At 44.6% G+C, this 24,309-nt stretch overlaps 1 protein-coding gene across 1 annotated transcript in view; it reads left to right on the forward strand.

The window, feature by feature from the left end:
• Positions 1-19,831, forward strand: part of uhrf2 (ubiquitin like with PHD and ring finger domains 2) — a gene marked incomplete at both ends in the record, with an annotated part of 32,920 nt that extends 13,089 nt beyond the window's left edge. Inside the window, 13 exons of the mRNA XM_080018107.1 lie at positions 4,491-4,709; positions 10,821-10,930; positions 13,915-14,101; positions 15,137-15,260; positions 16,527-16,634; positions 16,756-16,860; positions 17,210-17,316; positions 17,548-17,710; positions 18,065-18,202; positions 18,318-18,558; positions 19,023-19,171; positions 19,492-19,590; positions 19,685-19,831. Of these exons, the coding sequence (XP_079874233.1) occupies positions 4,491-4,709; positions 10,821-10,930; positions 13,915-14,101; positions 15,137-15,260; positions 16,527-16,634; positions 16,756-16,860; positions 17,210-17,316; positions 17,548-17,710; positions 18,065-18,202; positions 18,318-18,558; positions 19,023-19,171; positions 19,492-19,590; positions 19,685-19,831 (1,897 nt within the window). The remainder of the gene's footprint in view (positions 1-4,490; positions 4,710-10,820; positions 10,931-13,914; positions 14,102-15,136; positions 15,261-16,526; positions 16,635-16,755; positions 16,861-17,209; positions 17,317-17,547; positions 17,711-18,064; positions 18,203-18,317; positions 18,559-19,022; positions 19,172-19,491; positions 19,591-19,684) is intronic.
• Between the last annotated feature and the right edge of the window lie 4,478 nt (positions 19,832-24,309).

Consider the following 24,309-nt stretch of genomic DNA (forward strand, 5'->3'; position numbering starts at 1 on the left):
CCTATGTACAGTATTAGTATTTAACATAGTATTCGGATTATACCCACAGTCTTAGCAGAAGCTGGTTAATACAGAAATGTGGGATAATAAATACATAATTAGAAGAATAAATGCATAAATAGGACCATTAGGCCTGGATCTGGATTGACTAAAGTCTATTTACTGTGTATGAGGCTTGACAATCAGCGAGGCTTTTTTACTCAAAATATTTGGTAGTCTAATGCATATTGATTGTTTGAAAATGGGATCGCCGGGACGGGGTGCTGTGCAAATGAGAAACCTACCAGATGTTGTTTTTTTTTTGTTGGTTTTTTTCTTTCTTTTATGTGCAAATGCATATGAGGAAACAAAATTTGTGCATTGATAAAAATGATACATTGAGAAATAATGCATTTCTTTTATACCTCTTAGAATTCACCGCTGCTCTCGACACGCCTGTGAAGCATTACCGTGGCATCTATTTCCTGAGCCTCGGTGAATTCGTATTAAAAGGGATATGCTGGTTTTTAAAGGGGCATTACCGAAATACGTAATTACAAATAAATGGCACCCAGGTCAGCAGGCAGTGCCGCAGCTATTTAGAGGCACCGGTACCGTATAAACAAGTTTACCCAGGGCACCATTTCCATTTGCTGACATTTTTTTATGTCGTTTTTTTATGGCTTTTATAGGCAGGTTTAGATGCACTGGATGAAATACCAAGATTTACTGCAGTACATGGGATATTTGATTACCACATGTATACAACTGTGATCACAAAGATCATGTCATATTTGACATTGACAAGTCCTATTTTTGAATGAAAATGGCATTAAAACATACTCTGCCATGTGATGGAACTACATGGGGGGGATGGGAGTGCACCTTTTTCACTAGCAATGGACACTAAATCCATTCAAACAAAACAGCTTTCAGATACTCTGGACAAAAATATTCAACCATGTCCACGTCCGAATCCAGTTCTATGGTCATAAAATATCATTACCTTTCTGGAACCACAACTTTCTTGTCAATGCACATGGTTCGGATGATTTTTTTTTCTGGACCAGCTGTAAATGTTGAGTCTCGGGGCCAAAGCATGTCCAGTTTACAGTAGCACAGTGAGTGAGAGATGTTGGGTGGTCTTATTCCGGGACACTTCCCTTATTCTTATGTTGTTCTCATGGTTTCTTTCTGTTCCCGCTGGGTCCCATTGTTGTGTGTGTGTGTGTGTGTGTGTGTGTGTGTGTGTGTGTGTGTGTGTGTGTGTGTGTGTGTGTGTGTGTGTGTGTGTGTGTGTGTGTGTGTGTGTGTGTGTGTGTGTGTGTGTGTGTGTGTGTGTTGCCATTTTTCCCCTTCAGAGCCCCAGTAATCCCTTGGACCTAAAAAGGAAATCCCTGCCCTGTGGTATGGCCCCTTTTCTTGCGAATACACTGCTTGTGTCGCACAAGTCATACTGCGGCTCCATAGACTCTCCAAATGAGAGTTCATTGACAGTAGCCTGGACTATAGGTTACTCCTCCATATTTGAGCACAGGGTAACTTTGCAGCAATCCACCACGAGGAGAAATCAACCTGAAAATGGGTTCGGCCAATTCATTTGATCCTGTTTCTTTTGATTTGATTTGATTTCAACCAGGGAATTGTTAGGGACGATAAATACACAATAGCTAATGTTAAGTACTGTCTTCTTCTGCCGGAGTTGAACAGCTTGGCCAAGTTCAGAACCAGAGCTCAAATTCAGGGGAAGGACTTGGATTGCACTCAGTAAACAACAAATGCACATACACTGTTGCTCTCTAGTGCTCTCTGAACATCATTATTTTCTCTTGTCTCTTGTGAGTGTGCGGGTTAGGCTTGGGCCGTTATTTTTCGATAATATAGAATATCACAATATATCCCCAATAGAATACCCCCCATCCCCTGTCCGTCCGTGGGACCACAGGGAGCGACCGACGGAGCTCATTCACTTGCACAGGGAGGATGTACAGTATGTGGATGTACGCGTGCAGCTGTGCAACAGCGAGGAAGCAGATAGAGGATTTGGACGTGGTGCGCGTGGCGCGGATGGTGAATAAGTTGCAGCTCCGACGGCACGCCAGCGATGGGCTGCCGATCGGGGTGACGAGACAGTGTTTTTTTTAATCTAAGATTATGTTACGCCTCCTCATCGAAACAAGTGCGGTATGGCGCGGAACCGTGCGTAATGGGGACGCTTCCTCCCTGACTCTCTTCCCGATCACCCCCTCTCCATGCGTCATGCGCAGAAAATAATCGTATCGAGTCTACAAGTCGTGCCCTGGGGAACGGGAGATCCTTTCCGCACGCACGTTACGTGAACGCCCACGCGCAACTTGCGATCTGTTCTCCCCACGATCCGGCATTAGAGGTTCACTGTCTCCAAGGAAAACAAAAACAGTGTTGTTATTGTAGATGTACTTATTATAATTGAATGAAACCAAAGAAAATATAGAGCTTATTGTGCGTAATCACCGGGTGTCATGACATTTCACTGCATATATGTATGACCGTATGTACCATCCCCACGTAGCTCAGGAGGTAGAGCTGGTCGTCTAGTAATCCAAAGGTCGCTGGTTCGATCCCAGGCTCCTCCTGATAGCATGCTGTAGTGTCCTTGAGCAAGACACTTAACCCCCAATTGCTCCTGATGGCTGCGTCCGTCGGTGTTTGAATAATTGTAAGTCGCTTTGGATAAAAGCGTCTGCTAAATGACTAAATGTAAATGTAAATGTAAATGTATGTTTATGTATGTGACAAATAATCTCTTGAACTTGAACTTGAACTTGAACTTGAAAAGGCTGTGCGCAACCGTGCATAATGGGAACACTTTCTCAGTCACTGCCCCCCAAAGAAAATGCTAAAGCCATAATCAACATTAGACTAGGTAAAAACCAGATGAAGAGCTCAGTGGGAAGCAAAGTACTTAAAAATGTATTCTGACTAGTTGTTTTGATTAAGCTATTATGGACTGGTGCGCCCTCTAGTGGTTGAAATTGGCTCATTGTATCTTTAAGTACAGGTAGTGCTCGGCAATATGATAAACCTAAAACCAAATATGGCAATATTTTCTGATAAATGATCATTTAATTTAGTACATTATAAAGGTTAAGGGATGGAGATCATGCAAGTATCACGTCATTATTACTGAAAACTCAGGGTTGGCGATCCAGGCCTTTGGCTATGACAGACTGCTCATTAACAAATAAAACAAACACACACACGCTGAAAAATAACATTGTTAAAGATGGAATGGGAAACACTCGCCTAAGATACATCACATATTTTTTTATTGCGTAAAATTAACATCACTAGTGCATGCCCGTTCAAAGCAGGCCTGTTCAAAATACAGAGACTCCTTCCTTTATGACTGCGGAGCGCGGAGGTAAGTGCCTCAGCCGCTCGAGCCTGAAGCCCCGCCCCGCTGCTGAGCAGAGCCGAGCTGAGCAGCTCGATGTTCGCTTGTTTATCAATATTACACGTGTCACATTTTCAAATCACACCAAATTCGACACGTCCTTGAGATCAGACGAAAGGTCGTCGAGATAATCGAAGGACATACAGACAGACAGACAGAGATTCCTTCCTTTATAGTTGGACAAGTGCATGCCCGTTCAAAATGGAAGACCTTCTAAGACTTGTTAACTAAACGTCAGTAATTCAGTCCTGTGTTCCACAATGGGAGATGCAGCTGCCGGTTAAAGTCATACACCGGGGAAGGACAGTGTTTTTGACTCAGTCGCAGAGCCCCGAAGCCCTGCTGGCTCGCTGTTCATTGTTTATTGAAAGTTTATTAATATTACACGTGTCGCGTGTCCAAATCGCACCAAAGTTGACACTGCACGTCCCTGTGTCCCCAGCAATACACCCACTAAGTGTGAAGTGCATCAGACAGCTGTCAAGATAATTAAAGGACATACAGACGGGCAGGCAGAGATTCATTTATGGTTAGATTAGATTCGATTTAGATACATTATATTATTATACGACGAATGAGACACATTTTGAAATAACCAATTTCCGGTTTAAATTGCCTGCTCCACCATTGCGTCATTGTAAGATGCCTAGGTTGGTGTGTCCCCCCCATTAAAGTAGTGCAAATAGTGCAACTTATTTCACCTCAAAAATGAATATTCTCAGAAAAATACTCCCAAAAAGGCCCAACGTCATTATGGAAACTCCTGGAGTTTTCAAAGGGGAAAACACCAGTCACACCCATTGACTCTGTAATGTTGTAGTAATCTCAGTGCATTTAAAAAAACTCCTTAAAAGTTATTGACATGAATTTAAACTCTTTTAAAAACTTTTTTGTGTGTGTGCTCAACAGTTTTTAGTTTTAGTTTTTTTTCCAAAAATAAAAAAATTTTCATAGTTTTTTAAACAGCCTCAAACTAGACTTTACATCACTGTTTTTTGTGACGTATTTTGACCTTTTTGAAAAATGTGAGACTGAACATGATTCCAGTATTGACACTGAGTTTCCCTCCGTCCAGCTACCCAGAAAATGGCGTGGTGGAGATGCGGCCCGTGGACGTGCGTCCCCGGGCCCGGACGCTGCTGCGGTGGGACCAGCTCAGCGTGGGCCTGCGCGTGATGATCAACTACAACCTGGAGACCCCCGAGGAGAGGGGCTTCTGGTTCGATGCTGAGATCCAGACCCTCAACCAGCCCTCCAGGACCAGCAAGGAGCTGCGTGTGAAGATCCTGCTGGGGTGAGAGATCGCACTTCAGTGTCCCTCAGGGGGAATTTCAGATTTCTGCAGTAGGAATGATGCGGTGGCCAAGAGATGGTGTGTTAAAATGAATAAACAAATATATTAAATAAATAAAAATAAAAATAAAACAATAATAATAACAAAATGAATAAATGTTGCTGCCGGCAGCAATACACTGGGTCCAGATTAGTCATGTTAGGTAAGTATTACAGGTTTTGGAGGTTCCGAGGTTCCTGAATCTGCTCTCTGTGATTATATGAGGGGGTGTTTGGAGCGGACCGAGGGATTCTCTCCTACCACAGATTCTTTCTTTAATCGCTCTCCTTTTGCGGGGATGGGGGCTGTGCCCGGCTCGGGTTGGGAGGAGACTGAGTTCCAGGTTAAATTGGCATTTTAGGAAGACCCGCCGCGTCAGCTCCGGGGGGGCCTCATCCCCGTTGCGTGCTGCCGAGCGAAGGAAGCACCGCCGCTCCTGCTGTACGATTGGCTGTTTGTGTCACATGGTTGTTTCTCTGCCCTGTAGGATTGGCTGTTCATGTCACATGTTTGAGGTGATGCTTACGTAATTTTAGTGGTGACTTTTTTCCTTGAATAACATTTTCAATAAGTAACATTTCCATGAAATACGAAAAAAACAATGTGGTATTTTTGTGAGTAATTACCATATCACGGCTTCTATTTTTCTGATGCCTCGCTAGATCATGAACGCATCACTCAGTCGTACATTCGAGTGGATTCGACTGGACCTGGTCACAAGTTTTTGTGGACTACTTTTTTCATATTTTTCATGAATCCGGCAAAGTAAAGGGGACCAAAGAGATAAAATATCAATCGAACACATCCACAGACAACTACCAGGTAAGAAAGTGCATAAATATATATGTAAACACATAGTTTGTAATGTGAAACCACTACAGAGTGATGGAGTCTACACCACACACTGGACACGGTCCTAATTGACATTCTGAATCAGAACCTGCACATTTATAGTAAATGGTATGATGATGTCATAAAGCATCTTACTGTAAATCTCATTTTCTTTATTTTGCTTACGAATAGTGACATGTCAGACAAGCACGACCAGCTGAATATTTGGGGTCAAAGTTTTTCAGTTTTTCATGAGTGACATACCGGTTCAAACAAGACACAAACCGTTTTTGTAGCTTCTGCCGTTCTTCTGTTTCAAATATTTTTTGATTTAAAAATTCTGCGAATTTTCCCAGAACAATATCAATAGTTAATAGTTAGTTAACTAATAATAACTGATTAAAAACAACAATACTAAAAGTAATAATAAAGACATAAAATAGATAAGAACAATAAGAAAATATAGGTCAAGGCAGCAATATGCGGGGTCCAAGAAAGTCAGCCCTTTATTAAAGTTCAATGGATAAGTGTGCTTTGGCTCTTTGTTCCGGTGTGTTTTGTGACTGCAGAAGTTTGTTTGTTCCGTCCTGGTTACCGTGTAAATCCATGCTCGGGGGTGTTAGCGGCTGTTTGTTGGGTTTCCTATGCCGCCATTATTATTTATCACTATTGTTAATCCATTTGCTTTCCCAATTGGCATGGCTATATTCCGTAATGCAAAATCATAATTTTCAACACCAATACAGCCAGTAACCGATTAAGCAAACATTAATGCAAATGTTGTCTTACAGAGCTTATGCTGCCTAGGCAATTCTGATATCGCAATATAATCTCTTCCTAAAATATTGTTTCTTATTCTACCAGATGTTTTCATGTCCTGATAAAGGTTGGTTCCTTCGATCAAACCATTTAGGTATATTGCTGACCATGTCAAAACATTTTAGAGCTTGCTCTTGAGCACTGCTGTCAAACTGATAGCTGCACACTGCTTGTTCCTGGAGTCTCCAAATCGTGCATCACCCTGATGAAATGAGCCTCTTAACACCGTTCTGAGTTTTTTGCAGGTCTTACTCTATAGTTGTGTCCAGAGTTTTCAAAGATCTGTTTCGAGGTTTCAGAAAGTTTTTGGCTTTCTATCTTCCTGTCTCTCTTTTTTTTTTACCAGGAGAGTGGAAGGCCTCTAAAGCAGTACGTACTGCCCATCGTTTCTTTGCTGCCTTGGAATTTGGGCTTCTTTGAGGCATTTGGAAGGGAACCCAAAAATACAAAAAGAATGAAAATATTTCAAAACAGTTACACAATAAATACATTCCTTGTATTATGTAATTGCTTATGGTTATTGTTACCACTAATTATTATTCAGGAAGTCTGTGTACATTGGTATGTCTATAAATTCTGACAGTGATGCTATTTGGTTTTTATTTTGTAGAACTTACTCCGGCGCGTGTCAGTTGTCCTCAGAAGTATATATTTATGCTGCTTAATACGCTGCGCTTTGTTTAATCTTAATTGTCTTCTGGTAACACTTCAACTTTTTTCAAACATAATAAAGGTCAATAGTAATAAAACAGTACCTGTCACTTTGTATGGTTTAGAGCAGGGGGTATTGCAAGTGGGCCACCAAATCATCGGCAAAACACCTAGATTTTATTGGAAAAAAAAAAATTTAATAATTACAAAAACGGTTGTAAATTTAAAAAAATATATAGAATTTCATGGAGTTGTTTATTTAAAACCTTCAAAAAGGCATCATCACTGATTGATAGGAACTTATATTAGGGCGTACCACGTCCAAGCCGGACCACGATCGACGTGCACCTGTACAGTTTTGAACTTGCGGTGATTATCAGAATGGATCGGACAGGCGGGACAGTCCCGCCTGTCAAACAAAAAAGAAAGGTTCGGAGAAAGTAATGCGCTGAATATTTATCATTGGGATTTTTTGGACAGGCACGGAAGACGAACCGTTACCGCTGTGCGTGGTGTGTTCCGAGATTTTATCAAACAAAGCTCTGAAGCCATGTAAACTGCACCGTCACCTCAAGGCAAAACACCAACAGTACATGTCCAAGCCGCTTGACTGTTTCAATAATAAACTCAAGGAGTATCAGGGCGAGAAGTCATTGAGACGTCATGTATGGGCATTGAGAACGCAGAGGCGGTGGAAGCGTCCCATCGGGTCGCCCGGCTCATAGCCAAGGCTGGTAAGCCGCATACAATCGGGGAGAATTTAATTCTTCCTGCCACAAAAGAGATAGTTGGGGGTGATGTTGGGAGAGAAGGCGTGCCAGCCAATCAACCTCATCTCATTGTCTGATCACTCAGTCAGACGCAGGATTGACGAATTGGCAGAGAATGTGTCAGAACAGCTGATAACGAGTGTACGAGAGAGACGTTTCTATGGAAAATGGAGGCCAGGCGAGTTGACCTTCGACTCGTTTGAGAATCTTTCGGATTTTTTGACAAAGGAAGAAATGCGGCTTCCAGTCACCGTGATCAGTCATGTCAAAGAGCACTTGCATGGTTTGAGGACCAGTCTGCGCGAATACTTCCCCATCCCAGATGTGCAGTGCAGCTGGATCGAAGGCCCCTTCGCCGGCCACGGTGACGAGACCCTCGCGGGCCTGAGCGCAAAAGAGAAGGACAATCTTGTGGATCTCTCCTGCGACAGCGCATTGAAACTGGCTTTCTCACCGAAGTACCTGACAAACCTTTTAGCTTCATGTTGCGTCTGAGTATCCCGATCGGTCCAACAGAGCTGCGCGATTTCTGATGCCTTTCCCCACGACGTAGCTCTGCGAGACTGTCTTTTTTGAAGATGAAATACAGGAATAAACTAAATGTTGAGCCAGATCTGCACCTGAGACTGTCGCCCCTTAAGCCAGACATCAAGCATTTGGTGTCTGCCATGCAACATCCGCCTTCTCATGAGGTGAGTTAATATAATTGTGCTCCTGTTATTGTTAGTTTTATGTAACAAACGTTATGCGAAAGTTCCATAGATATAAGGTTATTTTTAACCCACCTCCTTTTTTGGTTTTACCACGGCTGCAATGTACGTATGAGAATGCATATCATTTTTAAAATATACGTCCTCTGCGAAGGCACTGTTTGGCTCCCATATTACCTCTGGTCGGATGTGGGCCGCGAACACTTTTGAGATTTTCAAGTGGGCCGCGAGTCCGAAAAGGTTGGGAACCGCTGGTTTAGGGTATATTTGTGCGTGGCGTTATCTTGGTGAGGTTTCGATTGTTGACTACTAGACTGCAGTGCTATCATGTGATCTGTGTACTCCGTCAACTTGCGCATGCGTGCAAGGATTTCTTCATTGCAGCATACATCTGTGCATCTTGGTGAGGTTGCGATTGTTGATCACAAACCTTCCAAAATAACGAACCGATTTGGACAAACTTGGACGGCGCCATGTTGGAACTACCTCCATTACACATCTTATAAATTTTGTCTGTGGGTTTGTCAGATCCATGACATACATAAAGTTCTGATGTCAGTTACGGTAGCTTGGTGAAGTCACGATTGTTGACCAATCACTAGACTGCAGCGCTATCATGTGACCTGTGCACGGCCTCATTGGTGCATGCGCGCATGTGGCAGCGATGCTATAAAATAGTTTTTTACTTTGTTATTCCACAATATATGACCGATCTGGATCAAACTCTGATCACGGCATGTCGAAACTGCCCCGAATACACGTTTTATTCATCGTGTCTGTGAGTGCGTTGGATCCATGACATCCATAGACTACTGATGTCAGTTTTTCATTAACAAAAACAATAGGGGCTGGACCACTCGATTGTTATAAGTAAAATCAAATAATATGAAAAATCAAAAATACCAATTTCTCAATTTGACTGTCAGTAAGAAGGGATCCACATTGGTATTTATTTATTTAGTCCTTTTCAAAACGACTGCCACCGTCTGTCATTATTACTGTCCTCGAATCACAGCATTCAACCGCTCACAGGAACGGATCACACTTCAGGTTCCAAATATTAACACTGCATTTTGAAAGTCTGCCCCACATACTTGGAACACATTACTAACAGCCAACTCTTAACTAACACACTAACAAACACACTATGCAATCTTAAAATGAACTCTTTGCTGCCGTTAAAGCAACACTATGTAACTTTTTTACCTTAAAATAACAGCTTCAAAATCATTGTGATGGTACACTGACTTGTAATATGGAGAATGGAAACTCTTTCATTCCCACCCTTCCCCCCGAATTCCTGTTCTCGCGCTATGTAACTTCTGAGTACGGCTACGAAACCGCAGGAAAATTGTGTCACGCTTTACAGCAGTACATCACTTCCTCTACAAAAAAATGATAAACTAGCCGGTCAAAATGTGGGCTAATAATGGTCATATAAAACACAGCCGCTCCACCTCCTGGACGGTGCGGATGAGACGGGCAAGTGGTGACGGGCCCGGCACCCGCACCTCAGGCGGCGTGCGCTGGCCCTCACTTTCATTGCGCCACAGGGTTTGTTTCACCCTCTGACTTGTGCGTGTGTGCGAGCCCATCTGGCAGGCCGAGCCCATCTGGCAGGCCGAGCCCATCTGGCAGGCCGAGCCCATCTGGCAGGCCGAGCCCATCTGGTTACTACATCGGCAGCAGGGGGCCGATCCCCGCACCCTCTCTCCCCGCCACTCTGTGGAGAGGCTCCAGGGGAGACGTGGACTGAGTGCTCGCATTATATCTGCGTTTGTAACGTAGACTGTTATTGAAACGTGACTGATAAGGTTCAAATTTGTCTGGTAAAAAGAAATTGTTTTCAGACACCGGACCCAGTTTAACGACAGTGGCGTAAAAGTACAATTGCACTCAGAAACTGAAGAGGCGCCAAATACCATAAGTTACATAGTGCTGCTTGAAGTCAATTTTAAGGTCAAATTTTTAACCTTGTTGAATTCCAGTGTAATTGTTTGTGTCTCGCTTCCCCCTTTATTCATCATTGCAAATGAGGGATTTTGCCCTCTGTATTTTCTGACGATTTAAATGAAGCTTGAGTGTGTGAATAAATGAAAATTCATGGGAATTTCTAGTTGGAAACTCTTTTCTCTCTGTGTCCCACATAAATAAAGCATTACGTGAATGCTCTTGTCAAACACATCGTGTTCCTCATTTCAACAGCCCCCATTCTCCCCCATACTCTCCTCCTCTATCTACCTCTTCCTTGAACTCTCCCTCTCCGTATCCCCCTTGTTCCATTCATCCAGGGGCCCGGGAGACGGGATCGGAGACTGCAAGGTTCAGTTTCTGGACGAAATCTTCCAACTGGAGAAGCCAGGAGCCCGCCCCCTCTCTGCTTCGGACGGACAGTTCAAAAGTGAGCCTGCACTCGCACACATTATATCCTTTCATGTTAAACAAAATGCTCTTTGGTTTTGGTACAAAGTAGTCTTTGACGTGCACTGAATGTCTGACAGGTGATCAGGTAACTGGCTATCTGAAAAAGAGAACTGCTCAGCTAAGTGGAGGAATACAGCTCGGTGTATTCAAGCTGTATTTTGATTATGTGTCTACAATATTGAATACAATCCACATCCTATACACCTGTGTTTCCTACCAGTTTGTTGTGTCCCTGTAGAACTGGAACCTTCCTCAAGCTGACGGTTAGACTGCATTTCTGCTTTTTTTTGTTTTTTCTAATAACAATGTTTTATAAAAAAACAAGAAACTGGATTTTTGATGGAGTTTTCAGTATTCAAAGATTAAAACGTTTTATTTGTCACACACACATTGCACGGTGTACAGCATGTAGTGTAATGCTAGTTTCCGCCACTTCTCGTCCACTTTCACAATTTTTTCCCCGCGTTCAGCGTCAGTGAACCACTCGCAGACTATTTGTTTGTTGTGAATGAATCAAAATGAACGCTTCATGAATCGGGTCACTCTGTCAGACTGTACAGTGGGCTCAAGGTTTGGTATGTATATCACAGTTTTGGGGTAACGGTATATTTTGGTATCTTTATATTTAAGAAAAAAATTATAATAAATGTAAATGTTAAAAGGTGTAAAAAATGTTTTTATAGTAGTCTGCCACAAATAACTGGTTTAATACTCTGTGGGTATGACTGGGGGGGAGACAGGGGTTAAAGTTCATTGGTGGGTTGTTATAATTTCATAAAAAATAAATAAAACCAGTACTATAGTCAGTTATTTTTGGGAAGAACAGGGTGTAAACGGTATTTTCACACAGAAATAATAATGGAAAAAGAACTCCTTGAACTAAAACCACACCAGGTCCGAACTTGTGAGCCTGACGTGTCAGAGGGTGCGCTCCTTTTTCGGCCGGGGCACCTCCCGGCGAGGGGAGGAGCGGAGGCTATCACTAACATGGAGAGAGAAACATTTGCCGTTGGCAGGAGACGGCAACTTAATAAACACAACATAAGACTCTTAAACTCGACAAAAAAAGAACGGCTCGTCACCCAGCGAGACTCGGTTCCCTTCGATCAAAAGAGCCGTTCGAAAGAATCGTTGAAGTGAAGTTTGTAATAAAGAGGGACGCGGCCGTCCCTGGGGGTTATTTTCCCACTGGACTCCTTGATTGATTGGACTCTTTCCGAAAACATTTCTATGTAGTTTAATCTTCTGTTTCTATGGAGAAGGCTACGTGCAGTTAATAAATATAAAAACCTCAAAGCATTATAAGGGATGCAACGTGTGTGTGTGTGTGTGTGTGTGTGTGTGTGTGTGTGTGTGTGTGTGTGTGTGTGTGTGTGTGTGTGTGTGTGTGTGTGTGTGTGTGTGTGTGTGTGTGTGTGTGTGTGTGTGTGTGTGTAATCTTCGATTCTGTGCCGGTCAAATTTGGACTCCAGGTACTCTGGTCATATACTATACTCGTAAAAAAGCTCCGATACTCAAACCTGATACCAAGGTAAAGTTGCGTAGTTGTGCACCAGCTCAGCTTGTGATGAAAACTTCAACTCTTTTTTTGAGACCCTGTAAAACGAGTGGTTCGATTTGATTCACTTGGTTTGACGCACGGTGAGCGAAGGAGGACTTCCAGTGAACCAGAGTGAGAGGAGTCGGCCATTTATTATTATTATTATTACTTTTTTTTTGCACTGATTGCATTTAATCTTGGAATGGCAAGTACCATATAAATATAATATAAATGTATATTTGCACTTAAAGTTAAAAGGGACTTTGATTTGAAGTTTGAACTGGACATCTCCAGTTAGTTGTATGTTGAGTCCTACTAAAACTCAGTGAGAGTCACAGGTTGAGTTATACTGTAACTAAGTGACAGTCCCATATCCTGTTTTATTGGAACTCAGTGACAGTTCCGTGTTCTATTGTTGTTCCATTAGTGAATAATAAACCGGGTCAAAATCAGCAATCTCACTATTGTGGTCACTAAAAATTGCAGTGTAGTCTGTATGTGCAGCTGTCCTGTCACGTGAGCGTCATCAGATCACATGATGTGTTTGTCGTTGACGCGCAGCAGATATATATACCCAGTGAGACCAAAATGATGAGATGTCATTTCTCCGATCACCGATATCAACTCAAAATGATGGCGCGGCAATTTGAAAAGATATTTAATAGTCAATGTTTTACTATGAACATACAGCTGAACGAAAATCGGCATCGGCCAAAATCGGAATCAGCAGCTCAGAAAAAAATCAGGAATCCGAATCGACCAAGAAAATTGCAGTGGGTGCATCTCTAGTTGGTAAACATGTTCGGTAATTTTACGACATGATGCATTTCAAGGCGTATATCCTAATGAGATAAATTACTATATATATATATATATATATATATATATATAGTTAGCCATCGTAGCTTGCATACGCTGTGATGAGCCTCATTACGAGACGCTACGGTGTGAATAACTGATGGAGGCATTTAGCTGCAGTAACTCAAACGCAACGGAGGCTCTGTTACACTGTTGTGGTGCTAAAAGTATTTTCCCAAGGCGTGTGTGTGTGTGTGTGTGTGGTATACAGTATACACACACACACACACACACACACACACACACACACACACACACACACACACACACACACACACTCTCCATATGTATGGGTACTACCAAAAGTTGATCTGCAATGATGATTTTTAATCTCTCCCTGTAATACTAGAAGTCGTTGCTGAGTCATCTGGCATTGAAATGCGTGGAACCCAGATGTGACGCTGTTTATAATGACATTTCTCCATTTACCAATAACAGTCCCTCAGCCTTTAGTCTTTTTTTTTTTTTTTTTTTGTCAGCAATTTATGCGCCTTTTATTTATTTATTTATGTGTTTATTTATGTATTTATTTATTTTTAACCTTGGTGTGTTTTGGGCTTCAGGGAAAAGCGGCCCCGAGTGCAAGCACTGCAAGGCGGACCCGGACACGGAGTGCCGCTTCTGCTCGTGCTGCGTGTGCGGCGGGAAGCAGGACGCGCACATGCAGCTGCTGTGCGACGAGTGCAACATGGCCTTCCACATCTACTGCCTCAACCCGCCGCTCGCCACCATCCCCGACGACGAGGACTGGTGAGGGGCCGCGTTCCGGCGACGTTGCCGCCGGCTAGCGTCGGCATTAGCGAGTAGGCGGAGAAGCGGTTGCCCGTGACGACGGTCGTCAGTCGGAAATGACTGACCCCTGGCTGTTCATGACCCTGCTTATTACACGGCCACTTGCTAAATGAAAGAATGCGTTCACTCATGAGGCGTTATATGTGCTTTGAAATTATTTTACTTAGCCGTATGCCTTGCGCAGCGGTGCGTTCGCCAATGGCTAAGTCGAAAACTATTCACCTAACCAAAAAAAAAAACCTCACCCTATGCGTGACTAACCTATTTACTGTGATTGATAGGAAGTTGGATGTATCCGCCTTCATCTCCTCAAGCCTTCCATTGTAGTGGCTTGGTAGCATGTAGGCGTGGTGAAACAGAGGACGTGACAGGGTGAGGCGGTTTCCCTCGAGAGCGGTCATTATTAACTGACCGACGTTCATTACTCAGGAATAACTGCCCGCTGATTTGCCACTGATCGACCAATCGGAATTGGGTATTCCACAGAGCCGCGTAATAATAGAATTGAAACACAAAGGTCCAACGTCTAGACTAGCGGAATTCCCATAAACTCGGAATTCCGCCCCCGACCCCGGGGAACTTTGACCCGTTGGGGGGCGCTAGAGGCACGGTCCGATGGTCCGCAATTTCAGATTTCGATGATTGATTTCACTATGAATGTGCCAAACGGCGTAAAAAGCGTCTGGTGGGAACATGGTGAACCAGAAAAAAGTGGCAGAACAATCATAATAACAATAATAACAATAATAATAATAACAGTAATAATAATAATAATAACACGTAGAATAACAATAGGGTGTTTGCACATTTGATGTTTGATACCCTAAAAAAAAAAAACACAGTTTACTTGCTTGTTTTTCGATTTGAGATCGCTCTGGGGGGGAAAAAAGGCACAAGCTGAGGGGGTTTGTTTTGAAATCTTAAAAGGACAAATGAGTTTTGGACGCAGCGGTGGTGACACGCCCGCTCCCCCTCTGGTGTGCTCCCCGGCAGGTACTGTCCCACCTGCAAGAACGACACCAGCGAGGTGATCAAGGCCGGGGAGAAGCTCAAAGCCAGCAAGAAGAAATCCAAGATGCCGTCCGCCACCACCGAGAGCCAGAGGGACTGGGGCAAGGTCAGACGCTCAGACCCCAAATTTATTAGGATTGCAACTGAAGCAGCGAGGACGCCGCTCGGTGCTTCGTTTACTCGGGGAGTTTTTTTCTCGTCCTCGTTTTCTCCCTACTTTTTTTTTTTTTTTTTAATCCGCCCGCGCCAAATTGTATCGATTCCTTTATTTATTTTATTTTGGGTCGAAACATTTGTCGTTTTTCCTGTTTCGCCTCACGTGAAGGTGTAATCGATTTTTTTATTTATTTTGAGAATTCAAGCTCTGCCTTCACCTCACGCTCAAGTTCCTGCAAATATCAATAATGGCGTATATATATTTTTATCCCAGTGCCTGCTGATTAGTATCTGCCGCTCCTTGGGTGTGTTCAGGCGGATTACGTTCACGTTTCGATGGATTCCCCGTCATTGATAATCCGTCGCGTATTCCCATAATATTGATCGATCGATCACCTTCAGTGATAGAAGCTCTCCCTCCGTCCTCCAGGGCGAGAGCCGCAAAAAAAGGGGGGAAATGCAAACGATGATATTAATTCTTTCATGCCTCTGCACGGCGAAAAAAAAAAATAATAATAAGGTGTCTTACGATTTTTTCGAGCCGCCATGGCAACGGGTGGAATAACCAAGAGACGGCGCTTCGGGGGAAGAGCACTTATGTATAGTTCAATCTGACAAGGAGAAATTGTCGGAGAGAGCTCGGGGAAGGTTTTTGCCTCGAAAAAAAAAAAAACAAGGACGAGAGGCGCCTCCTTTTTTCACGGGCCCAGAAAGCTGGAAGACGTTTTGTCTCCGTGTGGTACGACACGGCAGAACGTTGGTGAGGAGGCTGCTTCGCGTGACTTCAGCGTTTTTCCCTGGAACCGCCGACGGAAAAGAACTCCTCCTTTTTACAAGAACGCTCCATTTTTTTTCTTTCTTTTTTTTTTTTGCACTGTGTACTAATTGAAAACAGCCGTGTGTGTGTGTGTGTGTGTGTGTGTGTGTGTTAGTGTATGCGTGCGTGCGTGCGCGCGCGCGCGTGGAAGCGCCATGACTCATACAGCAATTATTCGAGCTTCACATCATCGCGGTCTCATGTCAATTAACCGGCTAAATGTGTTTGTGAGGAACTATCATCGCGTTTTTCGTGAGGAGGATACACCGATCCGGAATCAGTTTAAGTAAAATAAGGGCGATAATGATGGTGACGACAGCGTGTAACCCGGTGAGCTTGAGAGAAAAATCTGACGCCGGCGTCGCGCCGCGGGTTCTCACGGCCGGCTGTGTTTCGCAGGGCATGGCCTGCGTGGGGCGCACCAAGGAATGCACCATCGTCCCCTCGAACCACTACGGGCCCATTCCCGGCGTTCCCGTCGGAACAACGTGGAAATTCCGGGTTCAAGTGAGGCGTTGTATCTAATGCCGTTACATTTCACCGCCACTTAACGATGCCGAATGATGACTCAAATCCCCCCCCCCCCCCTCTCTCCCGCTTTTCCTCGTAACCCTAACCCGCCCTCCAGGTGAGCGAGGCGGGCGTGCACAGGCCGCACGTGGGCGGCATCCACGGGCGCAGCAACGACGGCTCCTACTCGCTGGTGCTGGCCGGCGGCTTCGAGGATGAAGTGGTGGGTTGTTCATACCGTGGTACACCGTTTTTTGTTTTTTTGTTTGGTTGTTTTTCTTCACATCAATAACACTTCATCATTCTTTCACAATTTCCAGTGTAATTACATTGCTGAGTGATCGTTGGCGCGATTGAGTTAAGGATTTGGGACGATCTTCTTTTGATTGGGTTTTCCGCCTCCGAGTTATTCGTGGCGTGTGAACGATTGCTCCGAGGTTTGACGGGCGGCGCATATTGTCAACCCCGAGACCCGTTTTGAAGTAGCGTTTGCGATGCGGTGTGGGAAAACACTCTGCGCGAATCACGGTGAATGACTGTCTGATGTTTTGGCCGCGGACACCCCCCTGAAGGACAGGGGAGATGAGTTCACCTACACGGGGAGCGGGGGTCGTGACCTCTCAGGAAACAAGCGGATCGGAGAGCACTCCTTCGACCAGACCCTCACCCACATGAACAGGTTGGACACAATGTTTTGACGCGCAATATTTTGTGGCTTCACACGAAGCCCTATGGAATCAAGCATGGTTCTTTCGGTCAATATGACTGAAGATACTTATAACAAAGTCATTTTTTTATACAGGGGAGTAAGCATCCCAGGCTACCGAATAACCCAAATAGCCCTGTATATCAATGTCTTGCGCTCCCATAGTCTTATACTTTTTGTCCCTTGCCCTCGTGCCTCTCGCAGAGCGTTGGCCCTGAACTGCGACGCGCCGTTGAACGACAAGGACGGAGCAGAGTCCAAGAACTGGCGAGAGGGGAAGCCGGTGAGGGTCGTACGCAGCTCCAAGGGCCGACGCATCAGCAAGTACGCTCCTGAGGAGGGAAACCGCTATGACGGGATTTACAAGGTACAAACAAATACAGATATATCTATTAATATCTATGTCTATGGCCGTACATGTATGTTATACCATCATGCGACTATACTATACACTATTTATTATGTACCACTACTTATGCAACATACTTCTACTCTTGTGATCTTAACTTATATATCTTAAATACACAAACACTTGTTAAATACTACTACATACAATGTACTTATTACTTATACTTATGGGGGATTTGTTTATTTTCCCAAGTATTTGTTTATTTTCCCATTTCAAGTTGTATCATTATAATTTAGTTAAGTGTTAAAAGTACCTCTTGGCATGATGTCAGATCTGACGCTTTTGTGTGGCGTTTTTTTTTTTGTGACGCAGGTGGTGAAGTACTGGCCGGAGATTGGGAAGTGTGGCTTCCTGGTGTGGAGGTATCTGCTGAGACGGGACGAACAGGAACCAGCGCCGTGGACGCCCGAGGGACTGGAGAGAATCAAGAAACTAGGTCTTTCTGTACAGGTGTGTGTGTGTGTGTGTGTGTGTGTGTCTCAGGCTTTCCTCCAGTTTCCTGATGTTTTGAAAAACAAAGATTCCACCACCTTTTTCCATTTTTCTCCCCGCTGTGTCTCCTCAGTACCCCCCGGGCTACATAGAGGCCATGGCCAATAAGACCAAGAAGGAGGCCTGCGTCAAAAGCGGGAGCTCCACCAGGGGGAAGCGTCACAGTGGGCGGGGCCGGCCGCGGCTGCACCCGAAGGTCAAAGAGGAGGAGGAGGAGGAGGAGGAGGTGGTAGAGGACGAGGAGCAGCTGATGCCCACCGAGGAGGAGGAGGAGCCGCAGAGTAATGGGGGCCAGAAAACACCCAGAGAGACGGGTGGGTGCTTCAACAGCTTTAAAGTTCACGGTGGAATTCTGGAATTTTGGTATGTGTTGAGATGAAGATGAACAGATAAATTAAAGTGGTAATTCGTACGACTACTTATTTAAAAAAAACCTCTTATACATCATGCATTTTTTTGCGTGTTTGTGTTCGGTTTCTATTGTTTGTGTTCGGTTTCTATTGCATTCGCGCCTTTCCTGGCGCGAATGCAAAGTAATGAAAGGCAGTAAACCAATGTAGTCCGTTCTTGTCAGTAAACTGTCGAAATGATTTAAAGGTATTTTTGTCTGTCTGGGTGGAGCTACTCAAGAGTTGGTGTATTGTGTGTGTGTGTGTGTGTGTGTGTGTGTGTGTGTGTGTGTGTGTGTGTGTGTGTGTGTGTGTGTGTGTGTGTGTGTGTGTGTGTGTGTGTGTGTGTGTGTGTGTGTGTGTGTGTGTGTGTGTGTGTGCGTGCGCAGAAGAGCCTGCTGTGGATGAGCCTCCCTCCAAACGGGTCAAAGTGGAGGAATCCTTCCAGCTCTCGGAGCAGCAGCAGCAGCTCATCCAGGAGGACGGGGCCAACAGGAAGCTGTGGGACGAGGCTATGGGACACCTCAAGGAGGGCCCCGTACGTTTGTCCATTTGTCTTCGGAGCTTCTAAGCCCCGAAGTTTTCCCCGCCGGTGTCACTCTGGGCTGCTCGGCTGAGGCCTAAGAAATCCAACCAATCTGACTTTTAGACCAGTTCCGGTTACTGGTGTTGTTCACTGAAACTATAGAAATGGCTACTCGCATGTTTTTGTTTGTTGTTATGTTGCTAAAATAGGATCATGAGTGAGTCCCTCTTAAAACTAAAAAGTGTGAAGTTGTCGCTTATTGTTTGGGATTTTCTTTTCATGGTGTGTGTGTGCGTGTGCGTGTGTCCGTGTGTCCGTGTGCATGCGCGCAGAACTTCCTGTGCAAGGTGGAGCAGCTCTTCATGTGTGTGTGCTGCCAGGAGCTGGCCTTCCAGCCCGTCACCACCGTCTGCTCTCACAACGTTTGCAAGGTAGGAACCCGGACGCGCGGAAACACATGTTCCCTCGACTCCCCTCCCCCTTTCCCCCGTGTTTGACCCGTGGCGTCTCTGCCCCGTCCGCCAGACGTGTCTCCAGCGATCATTCCGCGCAGAGGTCTACACGTGTCCCGCCTGCCGCCACGACCTGGGCAAGGACTACGCCATGGCCCTCAACAAGACGCTGCAGCTGCTGCTCGACCAGTTCTTCCCCGGCTACAGCAAGGGCCGATGAAGCCGCACGACGCGCCTGAATTTAGCGGATCGCGCGCGCACGGCGCGCGCCGCTTTTATTTTCAAGTACCTAAAGCTCCACGTTAAGACCCGTAGCGCGCACACAGAAATCTACCTACAGTCGAATACAAACTGCATATGAAGTCATTTTATGTGTACGATTTACTCAGAAACACAAACGGTTGCGGCAGGAACTGGCCTCACCTGTTGAGCTTGGACCATCACCGGTGGATTCTCCCCCTCCCCCGCCCCCCACGGACTCTCTGTGCGACCCGGCGCAGCCTCTCTACGGGGGTCTCTCTAAACCGCCTGCTCCATCCCTCCGATTATGGACTTCATCTCGGCCCTACAAGACCGCGGCCGCCATCAAAACAGCCGTATTTATATTGCATACTTGCCAACCTAGACGCTTTTTTTTTTTTTGTACCATCTAAGTAATTTGACTTTAAAAAACGCCGCTGAGTCGTTGCACAAAAAAATTTATATTGTACGTTCCGCCGCCAAAAACCTGAGGCAGGGCCAATTTGGAAGTTGAGGCACGTGAAGTGTCGTTAAAACGGCTTTGGACTCTCACTATACACGTCGGCCTCTGCAAATCCAAAAAGCCCTTCAGTTAATTTTTGAATGAACTCCCGACAGAAATGACTTTCCCCCCTGAAATCCATGCCCGGCATATCATCCAAATTTTGGATAACGCACCGACATTTCAGAAATGTGGTGCCCATTCACAAAAGTGTGTGTGTGTTCGTTCCTTTTCCAGAGAGTAGAATAAGCCAGCGCCATTATCCAGAATGCACCGGGCCATGGTTGGCACGTGCTTTGCAGAGGCGGGTGGAGAAGCTGCGATCCGTTGTGATTTAACGGCACCGAAGCAGCCCGTCTGTCTCGCCTCCGAGCGGCTCATTTCCGACTTCCTGTTTTTGTTGAGGGAGTAGCCGTCTCCGTAACCCCGCGTTTTTTTTGAGACTCTCCCAAAGTTTCCGCGGAAGATCGCACTCTTTTCAGCCCACGCCCAAGTCAAAATCGGTGAAAGTTGAATACAAAAAAAACCCAACCTATTTTAAAAACAACGTAAACCGTCTTTTGTCTCCATCGAAGCACTTTATGAACCGCATTTGACTAGACGTGTTCTCCAGCACTTAATGGATACATCCATTCAGCAGTAAATGGGGAGGCCATCTGTTTACAGCGGCGGCATATTTGGTTTTGTATTTTGGATGTTCATGTTCAGGGCGAGTTATCCTCTGATCTTCAGAGCCTCGGCTCAACCCCTCAAAGGGGTTTAGGGCGGCTTAGTAATAACAGCGGAATAGCTAATTATGGCTCACTTTCAAGTCACAAAAGTCCAAAATCCGTATTGATTCTCCGCTACGTCAAGGCTCGTGCGTTGTCTTTGAATGGAGATCCAGGCTCGCTCCAGGCGGCCCGTAGAATCCGCTCCGAGGTCACCGCGCTCGGGGCCCCAAAATTCATCAAACATCCGACAATCTCTCCTAAGAATCTGAAAAAGTTGATCTGTACTCCCGAGGATTAAAGATGTTCCCGCCGCCGGTGTGGGACGTCGAAGGCGGTAGGGAAGCCTCCTCCGGAGCAGGACTCCTGTTTGCGAGAGCGAACGACGTCGCGACTCAAAATGACAGATTGGCGTGTCATTTCTCCGTTAAGGACGTCGATCGAACGCTTTTGCTCTCCCCGATATATGTTTTTGTTATATTCTTGTTTCCCTCCCTGGGACGCTCGATAGATCCAGGCCCGGATGTGGGCGTTTGTCTCCAAAACTAATAATACCAAAGGAAAAATCCCTCCGATTTAAACAAACTTATCCTGGCTGGAGTGGAAGTGCCTTTTCGTTTTGTTTTTTTTCCGATTCATAATTAATTTTCGTTAAAAGTGTATAGTTGGAGGTGGATCACACTCTAGAGGGGTGATATTACATTTTGCGGAAATTGTGTTATATAATTCAGGTCAACATGTTATATCGGCAAAATGTTTCAGTTCGACACTCCAAATGTCCTCAAATTTTATTATTAACGTTGAACAAATTATAAACTTATTATCACATGAGGAAAAAGTGGAAAACCGTTTTCAGTTGTGCTAAAGGAGAGATTATTATTTATTTTTTTTTTGACGTGTTACATTGGTTATTAATTAGCCAAAGAATTAGTCAGACCGCTGAGACGTCATCGGTAGTTTACCGTTCTATTTCACGTTCAGATCTGATTTAAATTGATACTTGGCGTATGGATGACGATAATAATAGATTGTATTTTTTCCTCATTTTATTTTGTGCGCACAAGATTCCCCCCTGATATAGTTTACATTTAGACCGTGAGGTAACTAAATTTAAATGTTATTTTGCATTTTACCAAAAATTTAAAAAGAAATTTGATACTTTTCAATGACTTTGATCCAATGCACAACAATTTGTTGTATCCAGTCGGTTCTCCCTTAACTCAAATAGTCGGACACTGTATATTGTCAAATTTATTTGCAAGATTCAACAGGATAAAACTCCCAACACTCCAAATATGCCCGTGGAAATGTCCATTCTCAGCGTTCGGTCTTAACAAGGAAACATGATGTACTTTTTCCACAGACGTGTGCTTATCTTTTATTTGAATGCTGAAGGACTTTTTTTCTTTCCTTTTTTTTTTTTTTTTGTCGGTCCTCAAGTATTAAGACGGTACTCAAAAAAACGTCTACGGTTGGCAGGTCTACATATATCTACCCCAGAAGTGTCGTCCAGGTTGTGTGCATTTTCCCCTCCGACGACAGCGCACAAACGGAGTTCTTCGGCTGCTGTGGCGGGGTCCATCCAGCACTAGGGCCCCCCCCCCAAAAAAAACAAAAACAAAAAAAACAACATTTTCTCATTTATTTTTATGTGTGCCCCCCCCCCCCCCCCCCCCCCCCCCCCCATAGCCCGACACAAAGATTTACATTTTGTATCGGCTTGAAAATTTAGGGGGATGTTTTTACTGTACCCCACTCTCCGTTGACCCTTGTTGGCCGGCCGTTTGTTCGTGTGTGGTGATGTCCTTGTTCCATCGCTGAGGGCTCAGGATTTTTTATTTTATTTTATTTTATTTTATTGTTTTTTTTTGTTTTTTTTTCCTTTTTTTCGTTTTACTCTTTTCATCGAACGACCCCCGCGAGTGCAAAGCCCGATCTCCAAAGCTTTACTGTGACGTGCGTTACTTTCCGGCCCCGCCGCTACGGGGCGGATTCGAGCGTCCGGCTTCCCTCCCCCCCCCCCCCCCCCGCTGCGAGCTGACGGGCGGCCTCCCTCTCCCTCTCCCTCTCCCTCTCCCTCCCTCCCCCGCTCCCTCCCTCTCCCTCCCTCTCCCTCTCCCTCCCTCCCCCGCTCCCTCCCTCTCGTCCTGACGCCCTCCGTGACCCTCCCTTCAGTACTAACGTTTTTTAGACCGTCTCGTGGACGCGCTTGGCTTTAGTGTTGTGTTCTATGTTTTGTTTTTTTTGGTTTTGGTTTTTTTTTTTTAATTATTGCACTTCTCGGAGAAAAGGAAAACAAAAAAAAAAAAAGCGAAAAAAAAAAACAAACGAAAGCAAAACAAAACAAAACAAAAAAAGATCGAAAAGACGAGTCGCGTTTGATTTCCTCCCCCCCCCCCCCCCCCTCGCAGCGCTTAACGCTTTACTATTATGTACGTACGTATGCACATTTCCCAATCGGTTTAGTTTGCCTCTCTTCTATTTTTAATCATTAGTCATTTATTTTTATTTTTTTTATTTTTTATTTTTTATTTTTTATTTTTTATTTTAATGTGGCGACTTCAGACCATTGCAGTGGCTTGCCAGCCCCAGGACGTTCATCGCTTCATATTGTGGATCTGACATTTTATACATGTGATGATAATAATACTTGATATGTAACTATTAAATATTTTGATTCCAGAAACGACTTCGCCCTTCCTTTAACGCGGCCTGGCGTTGCCGAACGGCCGCGAGGAGCTGATCGCAGTGCGATAACAACGGTGGGGGGGGGGGGGAATATCAGGCTTCACGGGATATAAAATACATTCATGGGGGTGGGTGGGGGGGGGGGGGTAAATACAACGATATGTACAAAATAGAGGTGATCAAATGACCAAGCTTTTTTGATCCGAGGAGGGTTTTTTGGTTTTGTGCTTTTTCCATTAACAAATTTGAATCAGGGAATTTGAACATTGTTTAATATCCATCCAAAACAATTCAACATTGTGATTGTTTTTCCACTGGATTCGTGAATGTAATACTTCTCTAGGCTCTATAGTTTCAGTATATTGTCAACGGCAACTTATTTATTATACTTACGGCTACTAACCCAGTGTAATGAGTAAACAAAAGATAAGATAACTAGTGTTGGAAACCAAACAAAAAACGGAATCGATGCAAAGTGATCCGCGGAGACGACAGGGGCGCAGGTGCGGGCGCGATTCAGCTTCGGCATTTGAAAAGGGGACTTTCAAACAGGAGAAA

This window comes from Zeus faber, assembly GCF_960531495.2.
Source record: "Zeus faber genome assembly, chromosome: 17".
NCBI classification, from domain to species: domain Eukaryota; kingdom Metazoa; phylum Chordata; class Actinopteri; order Zeiformes; family Zeidae; genus Zeus; species Zeus faber.